At 39.9% G+C, this 24868-nt stretch overlaps 1 protein-coding gene across 1 annotated transcript; it reads right to left on the bottom strand.

Annotated features, from left to right (window-relative positions):
• Positions 1-624: 624 nt before the first annotated feature.
• On the bottom strand, positions 625-23840 carry LOC131221637 (trans-ocimene synthase, chloroplastic-like). The gene is made up of 6 exons (XM_058216929.1): positions 23705-23840; positions 3950-4326; positions 3169-3387; positions 2573-2711; positions 1910-2158; positions 625-1160 (listed from the first exon to the last, which is right to left on the bottom strand). Exons 2-6 carry the CDS (start codon positions 4156-4158, stop codon positions 870-872), a joined length of 1107 nt encoding a protein of 368 aa, XP_058072912.1. The 5' UTR covers positions 4159-4326; positions 23705-23840; the 3' UTR covers positions 625-869.
• Positions 23841-24868: the final 1028 nt, after the last annotated feature.

Raw genomic sequence — 24868 nt, 5'->3', positions numbered from 1 at the left:
TGACCTTTCTCTTATCACTTTACACTCTTCCCCTGCATCATACTTAAAATCTAAACACCCACCTAAAGAAAATATGTAGCAGAATTAAACCTAGAAGTGCATTGGGTTTGGTCTAATTCAGGTTAGCCCAAGCCTGACCCATTTAATAGACAGGCCAAGAAATCTGACCCTAACCTAACCAGTAAAACCTTATGTCCTGATCCAATCCACTTAAAAATTCTTGAGCCTGACCCGGCCTAACCCATTTAGTTGTATTCAGGTTATGTGCAACTGACCCACCCAATCTGACCTAGGATGCCAAGTGTGCTCAGCTGCAAATTGTTACTGCTTCCTTATACCTAAAGGTGTGTTGTTAGGTTAGATCATCAGGTCCGGTAATTTACTCCGGCCATCGATGCAATATATGGATGGGTTAGGTCAGGTTAGGGTGGTAAATCTGAGCCTTATTTAAATCAAGTTGTGTTTTACATAGGATCTCGGTTCGGGTCTTGTACAACAACTCTCCTTGCGTACCATGCAGAGGCTTTATCTATAACTTTCCTTGCACTATTCTGCCAAAAAAAAAAAGAAAAAAAAGAAATGAAATAGCTTTCCAACGAGGAGAATGCTCAACAAGAATCTATATTATATAGGGAAATAGAAATTAGCTGAAAACAACATTGGCCCACTGGCCCACAAATAGATAAATGGATCTGGTCAGGATCATCTTAGCTTACACTCAACCAGACCTAACCCAAGCTTATCTGATTTGCGCCTGCACCTGACCCGTTTTCCACAAATGTGACTGTTATGATCATCTGATCAAAAGGCCACGGTGACCTAACACAGCCCACATATATTCCAGGTGCCCGCCAAACCAATCAAGATAATCAAATTAAAATTGGTTCGCTGAATAACGTGATGATCCGGTCCCTGGTCACACCCTTTGAAGTTCCTATGCCATCTCCATGCTGGAAGATACATTGAGCCGTACGTGCCATGTTCAAGACCATGTCTACAAATGTTTTGGGAAGAGAGCTTCTCAAACACTCCTCATTCAATCCCTTCCATGCATCACTCATCAAGCCCTTGATGTATCCTTGCGCGCTCTTGTGGGATCCACCCTTTTCTTTCATGCGGCATTGTATGGCCTTCGGTACATCCCCTCTCTTCATCTCAGCCTTCAATTTCAAAAAACATGACTGATGAGCCCTATCTATCAGACCACCTCTTGGATGGACCACAACTTAAAAAATGCACCATCGAAATGATCTATGAGCATCTGAGCCGTAGACTGGTTTTGGATGGTAATCAAAAGTTACAGGCAACCATAGAAAGATGGTCCATTGGTTTGATGGTAAAGATCATTCAATGGGAATGTCAATTTATTGATTGGTGATGATTGATACATGCACTGGGAGAGGATTTCTAAATATTCCACGCGTATGGATCCCTACAAATTTACACGTGAGCTTAATTGCAAATATGAAACACGTGAGTGAGATCTGAGCTTTCCATAAGGTTGGAAATGATGATTATAATTTTTTTTTCACCTAACCATTCATTTGTTTTGGTATGCTGTGGCCCACCTAAGGTGTGATGGCCTTATAGTTCTACTAGAAGATTTAAACAGTGGATCTCACATGATGTAAAGATCAGATATCACACACGTGCTACCTTGTAACACATGTATTAGATCTGGACCATTTATAATTGGGTGGTTGGAGAAAAGGTTCAATTAACCAAGGACAACATCTTACGGGTAGAATGCCTCCAGACGGAGCGTAGGATCATCCACCCACTGTATTTCTGGCATATGGGCTTAAACATATAAAGGCCAGATCTTACACATCCGTGCCGTATACCTTTCCATGTGCACATATACATATATGTATGTATCCAAGCCGCTGTGTAAATACAAGCCACGTACCTCAGAAGTTCCCAGGTCATCGCTAAGCCGAGTAACCAGTGATGACCAATAAATCAGATCTGAGCCGTCCGTAAACTGATCAATCAACTCTTTGGTCATTGGGCACCCTTGAAGAAAATAGGCATGAACCATGGCCACTGGGCCACCCACAGATATCCAACCGTTCATCAAGTATTCATCAAGGGTTGGCGTGTATCCATTACTGAACCACTTTGCTTCCACTAAGTATGCTTTACATAAATTTTGCCACTGAATTAAACAAGAATAGAAGATGATTAATTCGATAAGTAAAATTTAAAAGGAAATGAAATGTTTGAAATTTGAGAAACAATCTCATCCTATATATATATATATATATATATATATATATATATATATATATATATATATATATATAATATTGGATAGATCACTTTGTTGGTGCTCACATGGATCACTTTTTGTGCTAAATCTTCGGATTTATCAGATCCTCTTAACCCTCCCATCCATGGCTTGAAAATGGATGGCTGTAAAAGAGAAGGCCATCTTATGGATGGAAATGATTACCGTATCAGTGTGACTAATGGACTGTCCGGAAAAATGGTTTGGATGGTCCAAGTATATATCCTGATGCAACTGGAGCATTATAAAATGAAAGAAAAGTGAAATGGTACATCTCTCTACCTCTTTTTTAATGAATGGTAAGACGTTGCATCCATGATCTTTTAAGGTTTCATACGTAATTTCGTTTGCGAAGTTGTATAACGCCAGGTAACATATCTTCATATAGTCTGGAAGGACATCCAAATCCCTGGTGTCCCACCTGAAAAAAATGAAAACCATCAGTCGGTTAGGATCATTTGATGAGCTTGATTCTTGGGCAGTGGACCGTTGATGAATGGATGTATAAGTGTGTGATATTATAAAGCCCCTTTTACCATCCAACGGTCAACAATCCACTTGCCTTTCGATCCAATCCCTCCAATATATATATATGTGTGTGTGTGTGTGTGTGTATTTTATTTTTTATTTTTTATTTTTATTTTTTGAACTTTCTCGCCACACCCCACACACGCACGTACTCACACATTAGATAAGATGCAGAATAAAAGGAAGCAATGTCTCCCGGAGCACAAAAGGTGGGACCCAAATTTAAGTGATCAAAGCCGTTTCATTAAGTGCATCAATGGACGGTATAGATGCTCGAAACATTGAGTTTCAGTCTATACTCAATGTACGGGGCCTTTCCTACTTAATAAAATAAATAAGGATGGTCTTACCTTTCAACTGCCTCTGTAAAGAGTTCAAGTTCATCTAGTGATCCATACACATCGTACATATCATCTATCACCGTTAAAATCGAAACGAGTTTGGTGATAGCTATCCTGCACTTTGAAAACTGGGGCTCTGAAGAAATCCTCATCGCCCACACGTAATTCTCCACCAATCGATCCCTTGAAAATGGAAGCTTCTCGGCCAGACCCAGCTCCCTCCACCACCTGATGAATCATAAAAAATCATATTCCGCAATGTACCGAACCATTTTTTTTCCTACCATCGTTTTCTTTTGAGAAAAATACCACTGTGGACGCCAACTTTTATCCAGCGTCTTTTATGAAGAATCCAAAACTTACCTTCCCAACTTAGACCTTCCACGTACTGCCGGAACATTTGAAGACAAAATACCCCTGCTTACGCTACCTATAGCTACGTTATATCCGTAGCCATGGGTGTACCGAAACAATAAATCACTTTGCAAAGCAGGGGTATGTTCGTCCTCAAATGCTCTGTTCGTACGTGCAAGTCTAAGTTGGGAACGTAAGTTTTGGATTCTTCATAAAAGATGCTGGATAAAAGGTACGGTCCACACTGGTAATTTTCTCTTTTCTTTTTCAAGCTACCAGAAATGATCCAGTGTAATCAGGTGCACAATTGCCAGCGTATACGATTACTAAAGACGCTCTATCTAACCGTCCAAATGTCTGAATGCAGCTAGGACCACTGGATCATGTCCAAATCACTGATAGATAGGATTGTTGGTATCTGGGGTGAGAGGGTTACCTTGATAACTCCTTGAGATCATGCTGGTGTTTGGATTGGACAAGGTTGAAATCCAACTTGGCTAGTTCTAGCAAAACCAAACTCTTTCCATTCTCTCTCTCATGCACATCTATGTAGTGTTTTGCTTCTAGCCTTGGCATCCTCCAATGCATGGGAATCTCAAATGCATGTTGCACTTGCACCGTTAGATCACTGTTCATGCTCCCCATCAAGCCCTTGAGATGCCTTTTGCTATATTCCTCAGCTTCATCTAACACTACTTATCCATGCATTCCAAGGAATGAAGCTTCATACAAACTCAGTAGCCCTTTTGCATCTTGCCTCGCGCGTGCATGCTTTGAATTTCCCCTCCTTGTCCTTATATTTGTTAAAGTTGTCTGTTTTTTTTTTTTTTTTTGACAAACACATATCGAAGTTACAAGAGAAAATTTTTGATACTCTAGTGCTTTGTGATGAATGATACACAGTCACTTAGAAATAAGTCACAAATTGCAAACGTGGATCCAAGTAATTAAAATTTAACTGTCCAAATTTTGATTGCCAGTTTAGATGTAACGAAAAAAGAAAACTATGCTTCTGTTTTTTAAGTGCCAGTTTAGACGTATCACCATCACCGAGTGTTGCAGGAAGATAATTAGCACCGTGTATCCGTTTAACATGGTGGTGATGATGCTTGCTGATGGAGGCGACCGATTACAATACTGATTGATTCCAGTTCCATGGCTTGGTGGTAGACAGGCTATATATATATATATATATATATATATATATATATATATATATATATATATATATGGGAAAAGGTACTATGCGCTCGACCTCACGAGTCCGTCCCATGGGGTCGAGCTGTGTGGGCCCCACCGTGATGCGTTTCGAAGATCTACTCCATCAGTCAGATGCACCATTCCATCATGGGCCTAGATCTCAAAAATCAAGTCAATACGTGACTTTTGTGGGCCACACCACATACAAAAGTGGGGAGGGGCCGTGCACCATTAAAACAATCATAATCATTTTTTGGGCCCACCGAGATGTGGTTTGCAAATCCAGCCCTTCCATTATGTGTGTCCCACTTGGATGAGGGTTCAGACCAACTTTCAGGAGCATTCAAAACTCAGGTAGGCCCCACCAAGTGCTTTTATATGTTTTAACGGTGTCTTCACATGATTTTAGATGGTATGGCCCACTTGAGTTCTTTATACGGCTGATTTTTGGGATATCCCATAATTTAGAGGGGACCCATCAAATGCACGGTGTTGATGGTCAACACGCATCACGGTGGGGCCCACACAGCTCGACCTCACGGGAGCTTATCGTAAGGTCGAGCACATAGTACCTTTTCATATATATATATATATATATATATATATATATATATATATATATATATATATATATATACACATATTTGAATGAGTAATGCCCACCTTTTCACGTGAGCACCCGTGCGAACATTCGCACACGTATCTTAGGCACAAAATTTGAACGGTCCACGTGATGTGTCACCCTTTGAAACTTCATTAGCCAAATTTTCAGTCTGATCCAAAACTTTAGTGGGCCATACTAAAGAAAAATGCAAATTAATGAAGGAATTTTTTTTTCTTTTTTCCATGGCCCACTAGAGTTTTCTATCAGGCTTAAAGTTGGGCTTATATGGTTTCAAGGGTGCCGCATCACATTGACTGTTCAGATTTTATGCCTAAGACACGTGTGCAGAGGTGTGCACAAGTGCTCACATAAGAAGGTGCAGGTGAGCATTCCTCTCTCTCTCTCTCTCTCTCTCTCTCTCTCTCTCTCTCGATATATATATATATATATATATATATTAAACTGCTTGATTTCATTTCAAAACTATTAACAATTTACATTCGGACTAACTAGGACAACAAAAAAAACAACATTTGAGCCAACCTATCATGACAAACACCGAGAAGGAAAAATTGAAAAAACTGGAAAAGGGCAAAGAAACTTGCTGCTTACTGCTCCCTAACCGACCCCAGATCCATCTTGTCCAGGAAAAGAAGCCCCCTAACCTCAGGTGGAAGGGTAACGAGCTGAGAAAACCTGGAGGAAGACTGACTAGCATTGCCCAATCGGGCCATAGCATCCGCCAGATTGTTGCCTTCTCTAAAGATATAAACAAAACTCACCTGCCCCATGCCTTTCGGTCTCTCAATCCTACGGAGCCAGTAGGTCCATTTCTAGCCAGGGTTCAAGATACCATTCAACACTCCCACAACCAGTTGGGAGTCTGATTCAACCAGGATTTTTGAGTGACCAGAGATAAGACAATGGGAGAGGCCATCATGGATGGCATGCAGCTCTGCAATTGTGTTAGAACCTTTGGCGCCATACCCAACCAAAAAAGCAAAGAGAAACTCACCTTTATCTCCCCCACAGACACCACCGCCACCTGATTTACCTGGGTTTCCTTTAGACGAACCATCTACGTTGATCTTAACCCATCCCGGTAACGGCTTCAACCATTTAACCATTGAGAGCTGCTTGGAGGGAGAGTGAATCCGCGCTGAATTCTGAGTCAAAAACATCAATGAAGGATACACTACTGACCTAGATGAAGCAAAAACAGAGCAAACAAAATTGGGATTGCTGTTGTGGGCTATCCACCATCTGACCTGGGCGGAAGTAGACACTGGCCTGCCATCAAAGATAACAGCGTTTCTGGCCTTCCATATAATTCCCAGATGATCAAACAGGGGACTAGCTTCTAGATCGAGTGGAACCACATTCCAGAAACGGGAGCACTCCAACATTGCGTTAGGCGGGCCTCCATAAACAGGGCCGGAATTAATGTGATCCCTTACATGGAGCCGAAATGGCCCCACACCTCGTGCGCCAGCTTGCTTCCCAGGAAAAGATGGTGAAAGGATTCCACCGAGGAGGACTGATTATCCATGTCCCCACAGCAAACGCACTTGGATGATAAATGGACCCCTTTAGCTTGGATGGCGCCATCAATTGGAACTGCGGCCTGCAGAACTTTCCACACAAACAGAGAGATTCTAGGGGGAAGGTTGGCATGCTATACCCACCTACCCCACCTTTTCCTCGGCCAGGAAGATGTACAAATACCCCATGCCGATTTGACGGAGAAAACACCAAAGGGGATTAAGGGCCAGAAGGGGGTGTTTGGGCCCTCAAAGACACAAAAACCTGTAAGGAAAATGAAATTTATCAACTCCTGCGGGAGCATATTGAAGACCGTAGATGGAGGGCGAGGGCCGTTGACATTCAAAAATTGGGAGACCTTCATAGGCTGTAATACCGCAGGAACATGATACGAGAGAAGTTGCTAAATTGGGCCAAGTCCCGTCCAGTTGTCATGCCAAAGATTACATTGACCCTCTCCAAGTTTCCATTGAACCTAGGAATCCATCACAGGGAAACAATTTCTGATTTTCTTCCATAGGGGGGACGCGAAACTGGAAAAGCGGGGAGGGCCAACTGGGGACAGCTTACGGTCGTGTTTGACATGTAAGAACTCTGTTTAGTGGGCCTTACTGATCAACGGTCTGAATTGTCATTCAGTTGGACTGGATGATTAAGTAGAACAGTGGGCCCCACTTCAGGTGATGCACTGCGCAGTTTATCTGCGTAGCTTTGCATACTATGGCTGGAATGCTATAACTGTCTTACGCAGATAATAATTTGAGTTGTACTAGGATGCTACAATGTGGAGCATGGGAGAGAGTTGTGATGGGTTTCAAACTCCCACTCCACAGACTCTATAAAAGAGAGCTGGGTCCCCGATCCTACACCATGGCAGAAATTCGAGTCCTATCTTGTGAATTGCAGAAAGGGTGTGAAGGAGAGGAAGATCCTAAGCTCTACAGGAATTCTGGTATTCTTATCCGGCTTCCATGGCGGCGTCCCATCTAGGTAAGCCATCTGAACCCCTGATCGCCATGTCCCTTGCACAGACAGATTCGTGGGCCTATTCCGCATATAGATTAATTCCCACAGTTGGTATCAGAGACATCTGTGCATAGGTATGGTTGATCTCATATATCAATTAGGGCCTTCAAATTTGAAACCCATACAGCAATTAGGGCTTTCGAATTCAAATTCCATATCAGATCAGTATCAGGGATTTTCGAATCCCTGAATCCAGAAACAGTATAAATTAGGGATTTCGAATCCAAATACCAAATTGGGAACTTCGAAACTAAAACCCTAAATCCAGTTAATTAGGGAGTATTTGAAACCCTGATTCAGTTAATTAGAGATTTTCAAATCCCTCAATCCAGAAACATTTAATTAGGGTATCCCATCCAGATTCGAATTAGGGATTTCAAATCTCAAATTCGAATATTGGGGATCCAGATCTCAAAACCCTAAATCGTGAAAAAATTAGGGATTTCAGATTCGGAATCCCCAAATCCGTTAATTAGGGATTCTCAAATCCAAATCCAGCATAACGAATTAGGGATTTCAAATTCCCAAATCCAGATGCCAATTGGAATTTCAGAACCCATCTTCCCCAGATTTAGGTGTGGAAATCGTATCTTATGGGCTACTTACCTCTGACATCGAGGAGCGACAGCCATTATTGACCCTCGGATCAGCAGACGAAGGTCATGGCTCGCTGTTCCCTATCTTCCCTGCTTCAGGAGCCATTGACAGCGTTTTCAGGTCCCACCTTCATTGCCGACAACCATGGAAGCTGTTTCCGTAGCTTCTCTGTCCGATTTTTGCGTCGGGACTGCCGGAGAACAAGACGGGATCATGAAAGATGTTGGTGGCTGATCTTCTTGGCTGTCTGCTCGTACAGCTGCGGTAGCCGAAGATTTCATCTCCTTCTATTCAGCTGTTGCGTGCGACAGATAAAAAAAGGCCGAAATTTTTTTCTCCTCTTTTCCCTCTTGCGGCAGACGATAGGTCGTGAATCGACCTATATTATATCGGATCAATAGACCCGGTTACAATCCATTCGGATCTGTACCCGCAAATAATAAGCTGACCGATTCTCCTTTGCTGGGCCTGATGAATTGATGGGCCAAATCTGGGCCCACTCCCCTGTTTTTGGGCCTAGTCTTATATAAGATTTATAGGCCCGATTTTCATTACCATTGATGGGCCACACATGTATATGATTGACATTGGAGTTTACACTCTAAACATTGATTAATTGATCTAAACCATCCATGATGTATTCTATAGGCATTTTATAAAACATTCACTAGGTGGGGATCAAGGGTGTGTATACACTATCGTCGAATTAAACGGATTGTTGATTATTACCGTCCACCTTATGATAATCTAATTATGAGTGCCTTAAGGATGATGTATAGATCATTCAGATTAAATCCTGATATAGCCCCTATTTAGGCCCATTACCCATCCTTAATAGTCTTACAAAGACCATTGGATCATAGAAAGCGAAACATATCTGACAGTTTCTCTCTATAGTTCATCTATTTTCCAATGATCAAAACCGACCATCTTGTGGGCCATATCAGAATAATTTAGATATAATCCATTGAGAGGCAGGATTATAATAGCAATCCTAAAGTCTATATTTGTAGTTTTGGATTCGGTTGTGTTAGCCACCATAGTGACCTCAATCAATGAAAAATTTACAAGTACATACTTATAACATTGGGATAATAAGGATTGCATACAGTTGCGTTCACTTTTTCATGTGTACGGTAACGAAAACACAGACGATTACCGCTTGACAGTCATGAACAAGTGAAGTAAATGGTGCTGATAATATAAAGCTGAAAGACTCATCTCACCCACAGGTGTTGAGTGTCTCAGATTTACATTACTTACATCACTTAGTTTCATGTTCAGGAGAATCACTAGCATATTGTTATTCCCTCCCACAGGAGGAATGATGATGATGTAACAGATTCTTACTAGGATGAGATGGTTAGGCCCATCGTCATCTAGATGATTCAGTTGATGCCTCCCTTAACAACTGAATTGATTAACTTTGCCTGATATTTGTTTACATTCACTAAATTGCTTTGTGAAATTATAAACTAATGTGAGTATACATGCATCCCTTTTATTTCAGTCTCAATTCCAACTAACCAGAATCAAGTCTCTACCCTTAATGGATCTAATTACGCTCAATGGAAGAACGTCATTGAAGTTGTACTAGGCTGTCTTCAATTAGATCTTGCCTTGATAACACCAGAACCGCCAAAGCCATCTGATAATGCCATTGAAGCTGAATATAATATATGGGTTACATGGTTTATATCAAATGATACATGCCTGAAAGTCATTAAGTATTCAATTTCTGAATCGATAAAGGGTGCCATGCCAGAAACAGATAAGGCCAAAGTTTTCCTGACTGAAATGGGAAAACGATTCAAGAAATCTGATAAATCTGAAGTAGGCATTCTTCTAAATAAATTGACTCGTTCGTCCTATGATGGAAAAGGCAACATCCGTGAATATATTGTAGAGCAGATCGAAGTTGTTTCTAAGATTCGTACTCTAGGGCTTGTACTCACTGATGATCAACTGGTTCATTTGATCATGAACAACCTACCTCCCCAATTCGGTACGTTCCTGGTAAACTATAACACTCTGAAGGACATGTGGACATTGGATGAACTCATCACTCAGTGCGTCCAAGAAGAAGACAGGATTAGATAGATGATAAAAGCTTAAAATGTTAATATGGTGACTTCAGGACAAGGGCATGGGCAAGGGAATAAAGGTAGAAGGAAGAGGAAACAAGGTTCTAATAATGGATTCTCTGGTCCTCCATCTGGAAACCATGAGAATTAATCTGGAAATGGATCTAAACGCAAACGGGTTAAAGGCAAAGAGTGCTTCTTTTGTAAAAAGACGGGTCATCTAAAGAAAGACTGCGAAGGTTTTAAGGATTGGCTCATAAAGAAAGGTAATCATTCTGTTCTTGTCTGTTTTGAATCTAATCTGACCGATGTGTCAGTGGATTCCTGGTGATTCACATATGCACTTCTATGCAGGAATTACTACAGGCCAAGCCACCAACTGATGCAGAGCGTTCAGTATACGTAGGCAATGGTGTCAAAGTTGACGTGGAGGCAATAGGAGTCTATAGGCTTAAGTTGAAGTCTGATCATTTTTTGAATTTAGTAAATACATTCTGTGTGCCGTCTATAAGGCGCAATTTAGTTTCAATTTCCTGTTTAAATAAGTTGGGATATTCGTTCCACTTTGGAAATAAAAGTTTTAGTATTTACTTTAATTCGATTAAAGTTGGAACCGGCTCTTTAGTAAACAACTTATATCAGTTAGACTTGATTGTCTCTCATGTTTATAATATTAATACCTTGCATGGAAATGTAGTGGGATCCAAGCGAAGACTAGACTATGAGAATTTCTCCATGTTGTGGCACAGGCGGCTATGCCATATATCTCGTGAGAGATTAGACAAGCTTGTGCGAGAAGGAATTTTATATTCTCTAGACTTCTTTGACTATAAAGTATGCATTGATTGCATAAAAGGGAAACAGATTAGAACGAGAAAGAAAGGTGCAACTAGGAGTGTAGAGCTATTAGAGGTTATACATACAGATATCTGCGGACCATTTCCTATAGCTTCATGGAGTGGCCACAAATATTTCATTACCTTTATAGATGACTACTCTCGCTTTGGGTACCTATACCTTATCAGTGAGAAATCAGATGCCCTGGATGCTTTTAAAATCTATAAGGCCGGGGTTGAAAATCAACTTGATAAGAGAATTAAAGTTGTCAGATCTGACCGTGGTGGTGAATACTATGACAGATATGACGAATCAAGACGCAATTCAGGGTCATTCGCTAAATACCTGCAGGATTGCGGCATTGTTGCTCAGTACACTATGCCTGGTACTCCAGAGCATAATGGAGTTGTTGAGAGACGTAATCGCACCCTTATGGATATTGTGCGAAGTATGGTCAGCAATTCAACATTGTCAGAATCTCTGTGGGGTGATGCGATCAAAACTGCAGTTCATATATTAAACAGGGTTCCCAACAAAGCAGTAAGCAAAACTCCTTTTGAGTTGTGGAATGGAAGAAAACTAAGTCTCCGATATCTACATGTTTGAGGCTGTTTTACTGAGGCCAAAATTTATAACCTGCATGAAAAGAAGCTTGATCTTAGAACCATAAGTTGTTTCTTCATTGGATACCCAGAAAGATCAAAAGGCTATCGATTCTACTGTCCTTCCCACTCCATCAAGACTGTTGAGACCGTGAATGCCAGATTCATTGAAGATACTAAAAATAGTGGGAGCACGAACATAAGAAATTTTGTATTTGAGGAACAATTGACTATAACTCCTGTCATAGTCAATCCAGATCACGTGAACATTAATAATGTAGTCGATTCTGCAATAACTGCAGAGCACCACGTAGAACCTCGTATACAAACCACTGATGAGGAAAATCAAGATCAGACCCAACAAGCTAAACCATTAAGAAGATCTGAAAGAGAGAGAAGACCTGTAAATCGAGACGATTACATCGTATACTTACAGAAACACGACTTTGACATAGGGGTGGAAAAGGATCCTGAATCCTTTACACAAGTCAAACAAAGTGCTGATCCTTCTCGTTAGTTTGATGCTATGAGAGATGAGTTGAAATCTATGCAGGACAATAAAGTATGAGATCTTGTAGAGTTACCTATTGGAATAAGGCCGATTGGTTCTAAATGGATATTTAAAACCAAAAGGGACTCCAAGGATAATGTCGAAAGGTATAAAGCCCGACTTGTTGCTAAGGGTTTTAACTAGCGTGAAAGCATTGACTTTAAAGAGACTTTCTCATCGGTATCCAAGAAAGACTCATTCAGGATCATAATGGCTCTTGTAGCTCATATGGATTTAAAGTTACATCAGATGGATGTAAAGACTGCATTTCTCAATGGGGATCTGAATGAAAATGTGTACATGTTGCAACCCGAAGGTTTTGTAGCTACTGGCTCAGAACATTTGGTTTGCAAACTTAAGAAGTCCATTTATGGGTTGAAATAGGCATCGCGACAGTGGTACCTTAAGTTTCATGAAGTAATTTATTCATATGGCTTTGTAGAAAATACTACAGATGAATGTATCTACATTAAAACCAGTGGGAGTAAGTTCGTTATGATGATTTTGTATGTTAATGACATTCTGTTAGCTAGTAGTGATACCAGGATGTTGAGCGACACCAAGAAATTCTTATCTCAAAGGTTTGAAATGAAAGACTTTGGTGTAGCTTCTTACGTCATTGGCATTGAGATTCACCGTGACAGAACACTTGGACTGCTCAGCTTGTCACAAAGGGCCTATATTACTAGGGTACTCGAAAGGTATGGCATGCAAAATTGTGCTTCAGGAAAGTCGCTCATTATGAAGGGCGATAAATTTAGTTTATTTCAGTGTCCAAAGAATGATTTAGAAAAGAATCGAATAAAAGAATTTTCATATGCATCAGTAGTAGGGAGTATCATGTATGCTCAAGTCTATACGGGACCGGACATTGCCTTTGTCACTAGAATGTTGGGAAGATATCTATCTAATCCAGAAATGCAACATTGGATAGTTGCAAAGAAAGTATTACAGTATCTTCAGAGAACGAAAGACTTCGGACTCACATACAAAGATCTGATCAATTGGAGTTGATCAGATATTCAGATGCAGACTTCGTAAGCTACGTTGATACTAAAAAGTCTACTTCAGGATACATCTTCATGATGGTGGGAGGAGCTGTGTCGTGGAAAAGCGTGAAACAATCCACCACAGCCTCATCGACTATGGAAGCTGAATTTATTGCCTGTCATGAGGCATCTAATCAGGCACTATGGTTACAGAGTTTCTTCTCAGGTTTGCGGGTACTGGAGCATATCCCGAAACCATTGAGAATATTTTGTGATAATTTGGCTGCTTTTCTTTCTCTAGTAACAACAAGCATTCGTCAAGGTCAAGACATATCGACATCAAGTATCTTGTTGTAAAGGAAAGGGTTCAGAATCATCAAGTGTCCGTAGAATTCATCGGCAATAAGCGGATGATTGCAGATCCGCTCACTAAAGGGCTCCCTATCACGCCATTTCAAGAGCATGTAACATCCATGAGAGTCATTGATCCCACAGATGTTTTCAGTTAGTGGGAGTTGAGCATATTTTGATTTTCACAAACACTTAGAGATCTCATTTTATATAGTTTGTTTGAATGATTTTGATATAAAGATTTATTTCTGTTTATTTATATATATGCGCAAATTTTAAGTAAGTAGAACTATAGTTGTGTCTCGTTAGAGACATGAAAAAGCTTCAGGACCTCTTAAGGATAGGCACATATTATCACACTAAAGTATGTAATCCTTATACCACATTTCCTAGTTCGTGATTTATGTCGTTAAGATTAAAAGTATTTGTGATCGCGCTTATACTCACTTCGCCTAAATTAAATGTTGTGATGACTACCACGTTTCGATACTGACTATCTTAATGAACCAGATTAAATAGCATTACTCATACTGTCCAACTGTTTCATTGGTTAACCATTTAGATATTTTCTTAAAGGATCAAAACTTGCTTTCAAAATTATTCTATATAACTATCATTGACGTTGCTCAATGCGGCCTAAGTGGGAGAATGTAAGAACTCTGTTTAGTGGGCCTTACTAATCAACGGTCTGGATTGTCATTCAGTTGGACTGGATGATTGAGTAGAACAGTGGGCCCCACTTCAGGTGATGCGTTGCGCAGTTTATCTGCGTAGCTTTGCGTACTAGGGCTGGAATGCTATAACTGTCTTACGCAGACAGTAATTTGAGTTGTACTAGGATGCTACAATGTGGAGCATGGGAGAGAGAGTTGTGATGGGTTTCAAACTCCCTCTCCAAGGCTCTATAAAAGAGAGCTGGGTCCCCGATCCTACACCACGGCAGAAATTCGAGTCCCATCTTGTGAATTGCAGAAAGTGTGTGAAGGAGAGGAAGATCCTAAGCTCTACAGGAATTCTGGTATTCTGGTATTCTTATCCGGCTTCCATGGCGGCGTCCCATCTAGGTAAGCCATCTGAACCCCTGATCGCCATGTCCCTTGCACAGACATCCATGGGCCTATTCCACATATAGATTAAGTCCCACATGACATACATAAATTCACTCCACAGGCTGCCCATCTTCCTAAATTTAATTGCCCAAGCCATTTTCAGGGAGAAAGCCTTCATTACTTTTGAAAATTTTCTGAAACCGAGACCCCCTTCCTCTTTGGGTAATGTAATCAAGCCCCAGCTTTTCCAATGCAACTTCCTCTTTCCATCATTCCATCCCCAAAAGAAATTAGCAATGCAACAATCCATGGATTTGAAGACCTGGGTAGGCAAGTGGGCAGTTGCCAAGGAGTGAACCAGAATGCTCCCGAACACATGCTTCACTAGAACCGCCCTACCGGCTTGAGAGAGGCACCTAGACTACCACCCCCTGATGCGGCTATCAATGCGATCAATTATATGTTGCAATGTGGTGGCTTTCAACCTACCAGCAGCCATAGAGACCCCAAGATAGGAAAAAGGGACCGACGCCTTTGCAATGTCGAGAGCTCTCTTAATGGCTCTGACCCTTGGGGTTGGGAACTTGTCCGCAAAAAAAAAGGAGCTTTTGTGCAGGTTTATTCTCTGACTTGAGGACGCTTGATAGGAGTCCAAAAACCCCTTGGTAACTTGAAGCGACGAGATCTCTCGTTGAGGAAGAGGAGGGTATCATTCGCATATAGGAGATGATATATATATATATATATATATATATATATATATATATATATATATATATAGATATAGATAGATATAGATATATGGTTGGGTTTGTTAACCCATTCAGGTGGGCCCCACGGTTAATCTGTATGTAAAATCCACTCCGTACATCAGATGCAACATCCCGCGTAGGCATAGGGTCCAAAAATCTGCACCATTCATGATTAAGGTGAGCTCCACCTTGGTCTATTTTCCAAACAAAGATAGTTTTAGGCTAGTTCATTGATTGTGTAGTGAGGCACTCACCACCCTTTACACTGTGTGAAAACTTTGTGGTGCCCACCATGATGTATATGTTTTATCCATGCCACCCATCTATTTTTTTTCAGATCATTTTAGGTTTGAGACCAAAATTGAAGTATATTCAAAGTTTAAGTGGACCACACCATAGGAGACATTGGGAATTGAATGAATGCATTGAAAACTTATTGGGACCCACAGAAGTATTGATTCAAGCTGATATTTGTGTATTCCATTTATCCAGTTCCCTGTGAGCTTATTAACAGGTTGGATAAGAAATAAACAAGTGTGGGTCCTAGAAAAGTTTCAACACCGAACTCATTATCCTCATTACCTTCTTTGATATGGTCCACTTGAGCTTTGGATATGCTTCAATTTTGAGTTCATGCCCTAAAATGTGCTGATAAAATGTACGAACGGTGTGGATAAATCACATATATCAAGATGGGCCCCATAGAATCTCACATCACATGGTGAAAGGTTCACGAAGCCTCACATATATCAAGATGGGCCCACTGTCATGCATTTCCAAAATCCCCTCGGACCATCAGGTGAATGGCTTAAATTTAGGTCTATAAAAGAAAAACTGGCCCTAAAATTGATACAGGTGGACCACAAGGTTAGAAATAGTGTATAAAATGGCAATTACCCTCCAAACTATTTTCCTTTAGTATGGCCCACCCATATAACGGATGGGCTTGAGTTTTGGGCCAGTGGCCTAAATTTAGTGTGGCATCTATTACTTTGAATGGATGGCAAATAAACATTACGATGGACCCTAGGAAGTTTTTAATTGTGGGGATTCAATCCCCACTGTTTCCAGTGGTGTGGTCCTGCTAAAATTTGGATATCTACTTCAATTTCAGTGCAATGCCCTGAAATGAGCTAGCAAAACGGATGGTTGGAGTGGATATTTAACACATACATCACGGTGGGTCCACGTTTACGGCTGAACCAAACTGCACTACTAAACAAAGGTACTGATGACACAAAATCTTGAGGATCGTAACCACGTTTTGAAGACGTTACTTTATCCTCAACGGACCTCAACCACGCTTAAGATCAGATCACGTAATTTCCTTTGAATTGCCAACCTCCATCGTATGTGAGACTACTAATTTTTGGACCCATTATTGAGACAATAGATAATGTGGGATATATATATATATATATATATATATATATATGAGAAATGCTCACACATTGTGACACTGCGGTTTGGTCCAACCAGCCGGCATTTAATGAGAAAAAATTTCTCTCAAGTACCATACAAGTTCTCATTAATTAATGCTAATTAATGTTAAGAGAGAGGGCGTTTGCTCCACCGTAGCTTTTTTCGCGAGGTCTTTTGAAAATAATCTCTAGCTTGGGTGGGCCCCACTTTGGTGTTAATGTAAAAATCCACCCTGACCATCACCTGTGTCACCCCATGTTAGACCTAGGAACCAAAAATCAATTCCATCCATGGTTCAAGTAGACCGCACAATTGGAAATAGTCTGCAAAAATAAGCTCACTTTCCAAAATGATTCCTTTGATGAGGTGTGCTTAAATGAAGTATGGCCGTGATTTTTGAGTTCTACATGTACCCTTTGGTATGGCATTCAATGATTGGAGTGGATTTCACTTACCCATAACTGTGGGTCCTGTAAAAATCAAAAGTAGAGGTCTCGAGGAGTAGAATAAGATGACACATCGGAAGGTCCTAGTGGCCTACCTAGATCAAAAAGTCAGTACGATATTTTGTCTCGAGACGTAGAATGAGATGACACATCCGACGGTCCTAGTGGATCTCACATGCACATCACTACATCACGATGGGCCAGTAAAAATAAGGTTAGGCGTCCTGCCGCTAAATTTCTTGGGCTCCGTTACAAGAACAAGGGCCGTATTTTAAATTTTTTTTTTTTTTTTTAAAAGAGCTTGAGTATTAAGTGCAGCCTTTCCTCATGCACCACAGTTCGGCGCTGGTCATGCTGCCCACCTTGATGTAGGTATTATATATCCAGGCTGTCCATTGGTTTTTTTCAGCTCATTTTAGAACATTAATAAAATAATAATAATAATAATAATAATAATAATAATAAAGCAATTAGACATCTAAGTGGTCCACATCATAGGAAATAGTGGATATTGAACTCTTGCCATTAAAAATTTCCTAGGGCCCACCGGAATTTTTACATGGCATCGGTCACAAAGACCTTGATGAAGTAAAATAAAAATAAAAAACGAATTTGCTTGATCCAAAACTTTTGGACCACAAAAAGTTTTTAATGACCACTAACCACAGTTTCTGTAGTGTGGTCCATCTGAGAATTTTATCTACTTTATTTTTAGAATCATGTCCTATCATGAGCTGAAAATACGGATGTAGGGCATGAATATACAGTATCGTATATCAAGGTAAGCCCAGGGTCAGGGATGCACAGTAATGCCTGAGAACAAGTTGCACCTAAATTCTTTTTTTATTTTTTATTTGAAAAACACACCTTTTCTCTCGAAATCCCAAAGAAGTTTAATAGCGTAAGATAGAGCCAACCTTGATTTTTGATATGGCCCACCGTGTCATGTATGTAAAATCGACTCCCACCGTCAGATGTGCAATCTCATTGTAAGTCTAGAGCCAAAATATAAGGCAGACTTATAAGACAGGTGAGCCACACCAATATAAAAGTTGAAGTAGAGATGTCCACCTTTGATTTTTATAGGACCCCAATCATGATTGTGTGACATCCACTCCAACCATTAGATGAGACAGAAAAGGCTAGGTGACGGACTTAAAAATAAGATCAACGTGTGATTCAAGTGGGCCTCATCAAACGAACCATTTTGGAGGGTGAGATTTTTCAGCACGATGTTTCTGATTGTGCGGTCCACCTGAACCACCAATGGGGTTAATTTTCAGTCCCTAAGTCTAATATGGTCAAGTGTATTTTACATTAGCACCTATTTTACATTAGCACTACAATAGGGCTCACCCAAGCCAATGACCATTTTGAAACACGTGTTTCAAAGGTAACGTGAAGCAAAGTCCTGCCTCTCTTTTAACATTAATTAGCATTAATTAATTCAAAGTAGTTGAACCGTCTATATATATATATATATATATATATATATATATATATATATATATATATATATATATATATATATATATATATATATATATGTGGGAAGAGGTATTATGCGCTCAACCTCACGAGTCTGTCCCATGAGGTCAAGCTGTGTGGGCCCCACCGTGATGTGTCTCGAACATCTACCCCATCAGTCAGATGCACCATTCTATCGTGGGCCTAGGTCTCAAAAATCAAGTCAATCAGTGACTTGTGTGGGCCACACCACATACAGAAGTGGGGAGAGGCCGTGCACCATTAAAACATCTCTGTGCACCATTAAACCACAGAGATGTGGTTTGCAAATCCAGCCCATCCATTATGTGTGTCCCACTTGGATGAGGGTTCAGACCAAGTTTCAGCAGCATTCAAAACTCAAGTGGGCCCCACCAAGTGCTTTTATATGTTTTAACGGTGTCTTCACTTGATTTTAGATAGTATGACCCACTTGAGTTCCGTATACGGCTGATTTTTGGAATATCCCATAATTTAGAGGGGACCCATCAAATGCACGGTGTTGATGGTCGACACGCATCATGGTGGGGCCCACACAGCTCGACCTCACGGGAGCTTATCGTGAGGTCAAGCGCATAGTACCTTTTCCCTATATATATATATATATATATATATATATATATATAACCAAGGGATGAATTTGATTTTCAGCTCATAAGCCTAACATGGGGTGACACAAGTGATAGTCAGGGTGAATTTTTACATTAATATGAAAGTGGGGCTCACCCAAGCTGGGGGTTATTTTCAAAAGACCTCGCAAAAAGTTACGTGGAGGCCCCATCTCTTAACATTAATTAGCATTAATTAATGAGAACTTTTATTTTACTTAAAGAGAAATTTTTTCTCATTAAATGCCAAGTAGTTAGAGTGTCCTAGTTGTGTGTTAGCATCTCTCTCTTTTTGTTACCTTTGTCGGTACACCCAACTGTCAATTGAATCTCTCTCTCTCTCTCTCTCTCTCTCTCTCTCTACAGGGAATAGGTTCTATGCTGTCGAGCTCATGGGAACTTCTCATGAGGTTGACTTATGTGGTCCTCACCATGATGTGTGTTGAAAATCTACGCCATCAGTCAGATGCACAATTCCATGGTAGGCCTCAGGCTTAAAAATCAAGTCAATCCATGACTTGTGTAGGCCACACCATGTACAAAAGTTGAGAGGGGTTACCCTTCCATCAAAACATTCATAATCATTTGTTGGGCACGCCAAGATGTTGTTCACAAATCCAGCCCATCCATTATGTGTGTCCCACTTGGATGAGGGATCAGACTAAGTTTCAGATGCATTCAAACTTCAGGTGGGCCCCACCAAAGGCTTTTATATGTTTTAGGCATGTCTTCACATGATTTTAGATGCTATGGCCCACCTGAGTTCCGTATATTTTTGGGATATCCCGTAATTTCAAGGGGACCCATCAAAGGCATGGTGTTGATGTTCGACATACATCATAGTAGGGCCTAAACAACTCTACCTCATGAGAAGTTCCCATGAGGTCGACGCATAGAAACTTTTCATATATATATATATATATATATATATATATATATATATATATATATATATATATATATATATAAGTGGTAAGTTCTGAATCTGCATTGATTTCTGAAATTTAAATCTAGTAACATCAAAAGATAAATATCCGATGCTGGGCATGTTCTTTCTTTTTTAATTTATTTATTTTATTTTTATTTATTTTTTATTTTTTAAAGCTTGTTAGTACATCCACTGTCAATTCACGCTACTCCGTCTGGAATATCATAACCTTACATATCTGACCCAGCATGTTGAATTTGGACCAATGACTTTTTTCTCAACCATTAACTTGATGGCAGCTGTTTAGATGTCTAGGACCATCTGGTCCTTAACATGCTATGGTGACGCAGGGGAGGACGTGAGGTCGAGCACCGTCTTCCTCAAGAGGATAACTATTCCGAATCCACGGAACTTCTCTGGACTCCTCACAGAGACTTCTCGAATTCACGAGGAAAGAAAGCAGAAAATAGAAATAAATTCTAATAAATTCGAAATTGATTGATGAATTATTGATCATTCCATAATGTGTGTCCTTACACCATTAATATAGAAAAAAAAATAAACTAAAATTCGTAATTACCAAAAATAGCAAAATTCTAACTCTAATAAAAATCCTAATTCTAATAAAACTCTTCTAAGGCCTAATTTCTAAAAATAAAAATTGCAAATAAACTTTCTCTAGAAGAGTCCTAGTATAACTAAAATTTATTTCTAAAAGGAAAGAAAATCTAAAACTCTAAAAAATATTAAAAAATCGGAATTACTAAAAATAATAATTTTTTTCTAAAAATTCGTTTTTGAGCTGAAAGCGCACGTTTTCTGACGAAACGGACAGATGCGACCCACTTTGTGGGTCGGTTCACCTCGGATGACCCGTTTCAGTAAAGATTGATAGGTTGCATGCCCCATAACAATACCCGGATCAAAAGTTATGGTTAATTCACCGTCCATCTTCTTTTGTCTCAACCATGCTGGGAACGTATCTGTGATACGTTCTACATCAGACCCCTCCACTTGAAAAAAACTCGTCCTCGAGTTACGCAAGAGACTTGGCACATGAGTCTGAGATAACTTCTGACGCCGATGTTCATTAGCCCTTTTTTTGTACTTGGCATTAAGCTCTTGAGCTGACATAATATACGTACTCATGTTTTCCTTGACTTGACTAATATTGATCAGTTCCTTCACATCTGTCTTCAAGATCTTATATTTTTTCTGATAATGTGGGCAATTAGGTGGACTTGCCCCTGCGATGGGATCAACATAATTTTGCATATCTCGTATGGGAGGTAATTTATTAGGGAGTTCATCGAGCACAACCCCCTTGAACTCCTGCGATACTGGTTCCAAATCCTTTAGGATATTCACAGGCTCCACATATTTTTTCTCTTCAACTACTGCATATATGTCTCCCGTTTCCTCAGATTGTTTAACAAAGGCCTGCTCAGTCATGAGAGATTGTCCCTCCACTTTAGAAGTCTTGAGTTGGCTTACCGTTCCCATAGGGGTCACATGTTTTCCACTGATGAATCCTGTGGTTTGTTGCAACTCCGTTTTGACTTGGTCACCTCTCGCCGACAAATAATAGGAATTCTCTGCATAACCCTTTAATGATTGATTATCTTGCCAATAATTTTGATTTTGTTGGAATAATACCTGATCGTAATTGGTAGGGAAGAATCGCATGCACAATAACTTCTTCATCCGCGACCACATGCGGATTGGCGCCTTCATCCGTCTCATTCGCTCGAGTTGAAGTTGCTCCCACCAATCTGAAGCTCTGCCCGTCAACTTGTAGGCCACGAGTTTAACTTTCTTTTCTTCCATTATGTTCATGTAGTCGAAGAAACGTTCGACTTTAAGCAACCAATCGAGGAAGTCCTTGAAGTAGAGTTGACCATTAAAACTAGGAAAATCGACTTTCATCTTGAATTCTTGGTCCATCCGATCCATCTGATCAATGGCTCGTCTAGGATGCTGTAAAATCATGTCGCTAGATCCCACTTTATTAGAAGTGATCCTGTGGTTCACTGATAGCGTCGCCCTACGATCAATATGATTACGAATTCTAGCAATTGTTGATGGTGGATCACCACCATGAATACGGAGTTGCCCTAGGGCCTCCGCCAAACGATCCGTCATGCGATCGATGGAAGCTTGCAACCCTTGCATGGCTTGTCGATTCTCTCACCATGCTGCTTCGAAAGCTGCCACCGTTAAAGGTAAATTCCCTGGAGCACCGCCCATGGGATTGTTGCTCGACCCGTCGTTAGAAGCCATCAATCCGAGGAGAAACCTCGCTTTGATACCAAACTGACGCAGGGGAGGACGTGAGGTCGAGCACCATCTTCCTCAAGAGGATAACTATTCTGAATTCATGGAATTTCTCTGTACTCCTCACAAAGACTTTTCAAATCCAAAGAAAGAAAGAAAATAGAAATAAATTCTAATAAATTCGTCAATTGATTGATGAATTATTGATCATTCCATAATGTGTGTCCTTACACCATTAATATAGAAAAAAAAATAAACTAAAATTCGTAATTACCAAAAATAGCAAAATTCTAACTCTAATAAAAATCCTAATTCTAATAAAACTCTTCTAAGGCCTAATTTCTAAAAATAAAAATTGCAAATAAACTTTCTCTAGAAGAGTCCTAGTATAACTAAAATTTATTTCTAAAAGGAAAGAAAATCTAAAACTCTAAAAAATATTAAAAAAATCGGAATTACTAAAAATAGTAAATTTTTTTCTAAAAATTCGTTTTTGAGCTGAAAGCGCACGTTTTCTGACGAAACGGACAGATGCGACCCACTTTGCGGGTTGGTTCACCTCGGATGGCCCGTTTCAGTAAAGATTGATAGGTTGCATGCCCCATAACAATACCCGGATCAAAAGTTATGGTTAATTCACTGTCCATCTTCTTTTGTCTCAACCATGCTGGGAACTTATCTGTGATACGTTCTACATCATATGGGGACCATTTTTTGGATGGTGCCGATTGGCATGCATTAGTGCCATGTATATGGCTGCCTGATTTTAATCGATCACGGGTGGGATTTATCTTTTTCTTATAAGCAACCCAGCAAGAGCCTACCTGGGGTGACTTCATAAGCATGCTGTCGTAGAAGTCTAAATCGTAGGGCAGCCGAGCAAAGATCCTAATCGGAGTGGGCCATATAAACATAATCTAGCCCTTCTTTCATCTCCTTCTCGAAATGGTATCCAATTCCAAGTCGTTGGATCAAGTTACTTGAATATAAATCCAACGATCAATCATCAATGAAGAATTCACTAAAAAAGAAACTCACATTTATCAACATTTTCACTGAATATTATATTAGGCAATCGATGAAATAAATGAACTAAGAAAACTATTAGCTCATACATACAATTTAGGTAAGTGGAAAGGGCCTTAATCCAAAGGTTGAAGTGCTCAATTATACTATTGCAATATGTGGGGGATGAATTCTAGCAAACCTCTCCCTATAACTTCTCAATGAAAAATCTAGTTTTCCATGTGTTGTGGATGGGATACATGTGAAGCTCCTTGCTATACACACGCAATGTACCTTGAGTTCAAACCATCTAAATATTGAGACCACCATATTTTACATGAAAAGCATGATCCTAGTTGGTAGATTAGTGAAGTTGTAGTAGACGGTGAAGATGAAGAGTAGTGAATTTTCCAAATAGGATAAACGGATATCTGTCAATCACAAATCAAATTCTTTAATCAACGTGATTCTGAACACACGACATATTTTCATGGGTTCCCACGTGGATTTGAATTTGAGGTGAATATCAATGTCACGTGCAGCAAGGGCGACTAGGGTCCATCAAAACACTTTGCTCATTTGTGCACTCAAAGTTGATCTTCTTAAGCAATTTAAAACCATCTAAGGGACCAAGAGTAGATGGTCCACATCTTAATTTGAAACTTGAAGATCACACCTTGGATGAGGGATGGGTAAATTTTATAGAGAGATGGAAAAAGTATAAAGAAAAGACAAAATTAAAAATAAAATAAAAAGGAAAGAGGGAAGAAAAGAATAAGAGAACTGACTTTAAAAAAACTGTGGCTCTAATATATACCATATAAAAATAAAAAGAGAATAGAGAAAAATATTGTGACAGAGAGCAAATGACTGAGTACATACAAAAGGTGATGATAACTCGATGGAGCATTGAGAATGAACACGTGTGCGGATGCACACACGCATACATGATGTTTGTATATATGCATGCATGAATAGTGAAG

The sequence above is a fragment of the Magnolia sinica genome, chromosome 12 (genome assembly GCF_029962835.1).
Source record: "Magnolia sinica isolate HGM2019 chromosome 12, MsV1, whole genome shotgun sequence".
NCBI lineage: Eukaryota > Viridiplantae > Streptophyta > Magnoliopsida > Magnoliales > Magnoliaceae > Magnolia > Magnolia sinica.
Note: the sequence above shows the minus strand (reverse complement) of the source record. Positions and strands in the feature narration are given on the sequence as shown.